Raw genomic sequence first — 7,500 nt, forward strand, 5'->3', positions numbered from 1 at the left:
TCGTTATTCGAATATAATTCGATTATTTAAAAAATTAAAGATATTCGAACGAATTTTAGGGATCTCTTAATATTCGAACCTGTAGCCTATGGAGATAATTTCTATAAATGTATTTGGTTGTAAATGTTGTTTTCAAGATTCCGAGGTTTTTTTCACGCCTGGTGAAGTAAAATCGCGAGCTCATTAGCAAGGCTATTATTAGTCATCTAGGCTCCTGTAGGTGACGTTAGGTAGGTGACATCCTGGCTGGTTCGAGCTTAGTGAGCTCACATATAGACATAATAGACACTTTTATTTTAAACTTAACCCTCCTCTGATTTTAATCACCTCAGTTATCAATCAAAGCAAACAGGGAAAAGAAATGACAACACAATCATGAAAAACACTCAAATAAATAAATGTGCAGATAAGTCTGAATGAAAAGCAGCACTGGTTGAAGCTTGGAAATATTGTAAACAAAGTAACGTTAGCTTAATTTGCTAGTTAGTCTGGTTAGACTGTTCAGTTTCCCTACGTGTGTTTAAGTTTCAAATGAATACTTTTTCTCCTTGGGACAGGCACGTTTGAGACTTGGAAAATACTTTTCCATTTGCATCGGGATTGAGATGATTAGAACTTAGCAGTCAATTTGAATGCAACAGTTTTGAACTAATTCGTGCAGCGTGCTAATGATGCTAACCAGATTTAATAGCAATTTAGCCAGTCGTCTTGCACGATTAATGTTTGGATTACATGTGCATGCTGAGGAGGGATGCGCCTGTTGAGGGGGAGAGAGAGAGAGTGCACGGGGCAAGGAGAGTCTGTGTTGAGGTAGGACTACTTCTATCGCCTACAGTGTTTCCCACAGAATTGGATTCAATTTGTGGCGGTAGCTGACTTTGACAAGGGGGGGGGGGGGAGTATTAAGATCGTCTTGGTTACTTTAAGACGTTTGAGGGAATTGCAATTGTAACACAGTTGAAAGGCTGCTGTGTGGATGCAATTCATAACGTTTTCTACATAGTTAAAATAAAGGTTCGTACTTCTCCTTGGGACAAGCACTTTTGAATTTTGGAAAACACTTTTCCATTTACATCGGGATTTTGCAAACATTCAGTGTCAGAGTCAATAAAATGAGCCCTTCAACGAAATTGACAAGCAGCTGTAAGGCTAAGCATGCTAAATTCGACATCCAAACAGTATTCTAACGTTAGCTTTGAGATACTGCTTGATTTCATAAAACTTAGTTTAGTCTCTTCAATGTAGCCTACTATGTTGTGATAAGACCTTAGCAGAGTTCACTTCAATGCAGCAGTTTTGAACAAATTTGCGCAGCATGGTCACGATGCTAAGCAATTTAGCCAGACGTCTTCTATAAAATGCTTCTATGTGGCAACAACAATCCTTCAACAATCGTGAATATTTTGTTAAATGCACATGCAGAGGAGGGGCAGCGGGCTACGAGAGAGAGCGGGGCGGGGCAAGCTTTTTACTGCGTGCGTAAAAAGCGCAGCTCAATGGCAATGCAAGGATTTGACCTTATATTTAATTTAAATTAAATTAAATTAAACATAGAATATTCATCTGTGGCGGCCGATTTTTATTTCGTGGCGCCCCGCCACAGATTAGTCAATGTATGGGAAACACTGGCCTACTCTGGTAGAGTTTGACATACTACAATGCAAGATATATTTAGCCTATTTATTTATGGACAATGTAAGGCAGGAGGTGTGTGTTGCTTTTAATTATGAATGTTCTATCGAACATATTTTTTATTGATATCTTTTTATTGATATCAATTACATGTCTATTGCGATACATATCGCTATCGTTTTATCGCCCAGCCCTATCAGCTCAATAATAACAATTTTAACACACGCATAAATACTCAGCCTTTCGTGCACGTAGTCTATTGATATTGACTGATACACTGCCCTCTGGTGGACAGAACATATAGAACTTAAGTTTGATACCAATATCGGTCTTCCTGAAGACATTTAATGGTTCAAATATTATTAATACATATTCAAATATATTCGAATTTTAATATTAATAAACAAACGAACTTCGAATATGATTTTTGGGCAAAAGTCAAAGCCCTGATACACACATACGTACACACACACTCACACAGGGTTGAACATGCCGTTTGAATTAGTGACACATGCCGCAGAAATCACATTGTTGTGTTTATATTGTATTGTTGTGTTTATATTGTTCATTTAGTTCCCAATAAACATCTGTCATCGACGCAAAGTAGATCAACAGTTCATAGACATAATTTCCTTCTACACACACACACACACACACACACACACACACACACACACACAGACACACACACACACACACACACACACACACACACACACACACACACACACACACACAGGATGCAGACTGTGCTAGCGCTGCAGAATCCTTCTTTTGTCTCTAGTGGGAAGTAGTAAATCCTGTGTGTGTCGTGCTACAGTGGGGACGGTGGGTGTTGGGGGTGGGGTATGGTGTGTGTGTGTGTGTTTGTGTGTGTGTGTGTGTGCATGTATGCTGTGCTGAGGTGGATATGGTGTGTGTGTTATGCTGTGGTGTATGCTGGGTCGGGGGATAAGGTGTGTGTGTATGTGTGTGTGTGTGTGTGTGTGTGTGTGTGTGTGTGTGTGTGTGTGTGTGTTTGTGTGTGTAAATGAAATATAGGTCAATTAGACAGATTCAGTGTTAAGAGAGTCAATGGAACAATTTCTGTCTGTAGTATTTGACTGTTTGAACACACACACACACACACACACACACACACACACACACACACACACACACACACACTCAGGACGTTGAGAGACTCCCAGATGCACAGCCTACGGGGGATATTGCAATATCTGGGAATTATGAGGGATTTGTGTTCGTATTAAGAAAGAGTTAATCGTGTGTATGTACTGTGTGTGTGTGTGTGTGTGTGTGTGTGTGTGTGTGTGTGTGTGTTTATTAGGGATAGTCACACACACACACACACACAGATATGGAAGAAGATGAAATAAAAGCCTAACTTTTTTCTTTCCCTCTTTCATTTTCTCTCTGTGTCCTCCATTCTCCTCTTCTCTCTGTCTTTATTTCCCTCTCTCTTGTTCTCTCTTTCTTTCTCCCCTTCGTTCTCTCTATCTTCCCCTCTTTCAGTGTGTCTTTTGTTCTCCAGCTTCGGGGGCATGCATTGGAATGTCTTTCTTCTCTTCCGACACAATAGTGTGTGAGTGTGTCTGTGTGTGTCTCTGTGTGTGGCTGTGTGTGTGTGTGTGTGTGTGTGTGTGTGTGTGTGTGTGTGTGTGTATGTGAGAGAGAGAGAGAGAGAGAGAAAGCTTGCAAGCATGTGACCAATGTGCCCGTTACTTCCCATGCCCTGTAAGAAGCTCATCACACACACACACACACACACACACGCACACACACCCATGCTCATACTATTACACACTTTGCCCCTTGTCCTTAAAGATTTATTTCTTCAAACCCTAAAAATGGGGGTCGAAGTGTGTGGGTGTGTGTGTGAGTGTGTGTGTGGGTGTGGGTGTGTGTTTGAGTCTAGTTTTTCTAGTGTTTTTTTTTTTTTCAGAATTGAAGCTCACTGACATTTTACCACTACTGCTGAGGGGGAAAATATAATGTGTGTGTGTGTGTGTGTGTGTGTGTGTGTGTGTGTGTGTGTGTGTGTGTGTGTGTGTGTGTGTGTAACTGCCTGTAAGAAAAGCAGCTCTGACTCTATCTGTGTAAACACACTGAGTGGGTCCTGGGAGGTTTCCCCAGGCAGTGCTGCCCTCTTGAGGCGGGTGTGTGCAGAGCAGCCTTTAGTTGTGAGGTCTCTATCACTGTCAACTGTCTCACTCATTTACTGTGTTGTTCCTTCAGACATGCTTTGTCTTCAGGGTTCAACATGACTCAGCATGTTTTGCTCAGGCCACTGGTGGCATCTGATTTGTGTCAAGTGACGCCAAAGTTGAATTATTCTTCATTTTTAAATGATTTTACCTTGTGTGTTTTATGTTTTCTTTTTTAGTATGATCTTTACCTTTTAAACTATTATTTGTCTATTGCCCTTCTATGCTTTTATTTGCTATTACTGTTTGCTTTTGTTTATGTAAAGCACATTGAATGACCCGTGCATGAAATGCGCTATATAAATAAGCTTGACTTGACTTGACGTGACTTGAAAGGTTAGAACTCCATTACTGTTAACGGAGAAAATCCCACTGGCAGCATCTGACGCGTGTCGAAGGCAAAGTTTAGAAAACTGTTTTTAATGTGCGCGCATGCATTTAACCTTCGCATTTGTTGTGTCTTTTTCAAGGTGTCAATGACGTTCGGAGTGTAAAGTTAAAATCAGACGAACACGCTCCCTGGACCAACGAATTTGAAAGTAAGCACACACACACACACACGCACACACACACACACACACACGCATACACACACAGACATACACACACATACACAGACACATGCACAAAGACATGCAAACACACACACAACTACACACACACACACACACACACACACGCACATACTTTAACACACTCACACACACACACACGCACACAGATACTCACATACACAGATACTCATCCCCCCCCACACACACACACACACACACTCACACTCTCTCTCTCTCTCACACACACACACACGCACACTCCATCCTCCCCTCACTTTGTCTCTTGCCCCCCCACAGCTGTGGAGCTCTCTTGTGTCATTGAGTCCATCTCGTCGCCCAGTCCTCGGATCGAATGGAAGAAGATTAAAGAAGGAAACCCAAGCTACGTGTACTTCCAAGGCAGAATCTCAGGTGTGTGTGTGTGTGTGTGTGTGTGTGTGTGTGTGTGTGGGTTCTATGTTGTTGCTAATCTGGATGCTGGTGTGTGTCGTGGTTCTAGGTGACCTGGAGAACCGTGCACGCCTGAGAGAACCGGCATCGCTGGTCATCGAGAACGCCAGTCGCACAGACACAGCACAGTATCGCTGCGAAGTCACCGCCCCGGACGACCAGCGCAGCTTCGCTGAACTGCTCATCGATTTGGTGGTCCGAGGTGTGTGTGTGTGTGTGTGTGTGTGTGTGAGAGAGTGTTCATTACAGTTAAATTATATCTGTTACATCAGTCATAATATGATATTATCTGTTTCAGTTATTTCTATCATAATCCTTGTCTGAAATCTGTCTGCCTGTGCTGTGTGTGTGTGTGTTTAGTGAAGCCTGTAATGCCCAAATGTGCCGTCCCGACTGCTGTTCCGGTCGGGAAGCCAGCAGAATTCCTCTGCTCCGAGGAGGAGGGTTTTCCCAGGCCAAAGTTCCAGTGGTTCCGGAACTCTGAAGAGATCCCTATCGATCCCAAAACCAGCCCCCGATTCATGAACGCGTCATACACAATGGACCCTGAGACGGGAGTGCTGGTGAGTGTGTATATTTGTGTGTATGTGTGTGTATATGTGTGTGTATGTGTGTGTATATGTGTGTCTTTTTTGTTTGAGAGAGAGAGAGAGATAGGAGGTAGAGGTGTGTGAGAGACTTGTTGAATAATTGAAGTGTAGAGTTCTTTCAGTTTGCATGCATGTGTGCATGTGTGTGAGTGTATGTGTGTTTGTGTGTGAGAGAGAGAGAGAGGGAATTGAGTGGAGCTTAGATTCTCTAAAGCTCATAAGTGTCAGCACATGGTGTCCTAGCAACCCATTGGGCACGCTGACCTATCACAGCAGAAGATTCGCTACTGCCGATGACTGACCCATACTAGTGGAGAATCCCATAATTTCTCCATCATCACCTAGCAACCATAGAACTACTGCTGGATACATGGCCTCCATTGTGACATCACAAGTTCTGGCTGTTGGAATAATGTTGAAAATGTCAGGGTTGTATTCAGCCGTCGGTGCGTTTGGTTCAAACAGCAGAGAGAACCTGGGGTTTACGCAGTCGCAGAAAGAACCTTGGGTCTAAGCAGGGAGAACCTGGTGACTACGCAGGGAGAACTAGGGGTCTATGCTGGGGGAACCTGGGGCCTGGGGTCTACGCAGGGAGAAGCGGTAGAGCACTTGTAAGAGTCTCAGAAACCTCTCAGGTCTTAGTAACATAAATTACGTTTGTGTGTGTGTGTGTGTGTGTGTGTGTGTGTGTATGTGCGAAGCTCAGGAATGCCACTGGTCTTAGGAACATACATAACATATGTTGCGGAAAACATATAGCAATGATTTTGTTTTTATCTGTGTGTGTGTGTGTGTGTGTGTGTGTGTAGAGCTTTGGAGCCGTCAGAAAGGAGGATGGAGGAGAGTATTTCTGTCGGGCGAAGAATGAAGCAGGATATTCTGAATGCAGGGCTCAGAAGATGGAAGTTTGTAAGTTAACACACTCACGCACACACACACACACACACACACACACACACACACACACACACACACACACACACACACACACACACACACACACACACACACACACACACACACACACACACACCTGCATATACTTGAGCAAAGAAACAGTAGACCTTTCCTGAATACATCCTGTCCATCTTCGGAGATGGGATGGAACAGAGGCTGTCAGACAGGAAGTGGGTGGCGAAGATCCGACAAACACACACATTTGTCATCACAAACACACGCACACTCTCACACACACACACACACACACACACACACACACACACACACACACACACACACACACATCCCACACACACACACACACACACACACATCCAACCACACACACACACACACACACACACACACACACACACACACAAAACAGTTCACTGTTGGTAAGTTCATAACTTCATCTCTCGTTCAGATGATTTGAATGTGGCTGGAATCGTACTCGGCGTGGTGGTCGTGATAACAGTGTTGGCCCTGGTAACGGCAGGAATCTGCTGTGCATACAGGAGAGGCTACCTCCACAGCCAGCAGAAGGATGACAAGTGAGTGTGTGTGTGTGTGTGTGTGTGTGTGTGTGTGTGTGTGTGTGTGTGTGTGTGTGTCTGTGTCTGTGTCTGTCTGTGTGTGCATGTGTGATATTTTTAATGTCTCTCTTTATCTCTCTCTCTCTGTGTGTGTGTGTGTGTGTGTGTGTGTGTGTGTAGCTATGTGTGCATGTGTGATATGTGCCTCTGTTTACATCATGTGTGTGTGTGTGTGTGTGTGTGTGTGTGTGTGTGTGTGTGTGTGACTGTAAGTATGTGTGCATGTGTGACATTTTTAACGTCTCTTTTTATACCTGTGTGTGTGTATGTGTGTGTGTGTGTGTGTGTGTGTGTGTGTGTGTGTGTGTGTGTGTGTGTGTGCAGGTTCAAGGCACCAGCTAAAAGTGATGGTGTTGACTATGTACGGACAGAGGAGGAGGTGAGTTTTACTGAATCTCATGTCAAGAGTGCCGCTAGTGTACCAAATCCAACCTCATACTTGATACCCATACTCACATACTCATTATCCACACTCACATACTCACATACTCATCCACACTCACACACTCACATACTCATTATCCACACTCAC

At 43.6% G+C, this 7,500-nt stretch overlaps 1 protein-coding gene across 1 annotated transcript in view; it reads left to right on the forward strand.

Annotated features, from left to right (window-relative positions):
• jam3b (junctional adhesion molecule 3b) overlaps positions 1-7,500 on the forward strand; it is a 29,814-nt gene that overhangs the window by 18,660 nt on the left and 3,654 nt on the right. Inside the window, exons 2-8 of the mRNA XM_076274165.1 lie at positions 4,310-4,378; positions 4,691-4,804; positions 4,893-5,045; positions 5,204-5,406; positions 6,243-6,342; positions 6,800-6,926; positions 7,293-7,347. Of these exons, the coding sequence (XP_076130280.1) occupies positions 4,310-4,378; positions 4,691-4,804; positions 4,893-5,045; positions 5,204-5,406; positions 6,243-6,342; positions 6,800-6,926; positions 7,293-7,347 (821 nt within the window). The remainder of the gene's footprint in view (positions 1-4,309; positions 4,379-4,690; positions 4,805-4,892; positions 5,046-5,203; positions 5,407-6,242; positions 6,343-6,799; positions 6,927-7,292; positions 7,348-7,500) is intronic.

The sequence above is a fragment of the Alosa pseudoharengus genome, unplaced genomic scaffold (assembly GCF_046254945.1).
Source record: "Alosa pseudoharengus isolate Yale_2024_CS ecotype anadromous, Long Island Sound unplaced genomic scaffold, YU_APseudo_1.1 YU_APseudo_1.1_scf_8, whole genome shotgun sequence".
NCBI classification, from domain to species: domain Eukaryota; kingdom Metazoa; phylum Chordata; class Actinopteri; order Clupeiformes; family Clupeidae; genus Alosa; species Alosa pseudoharengus.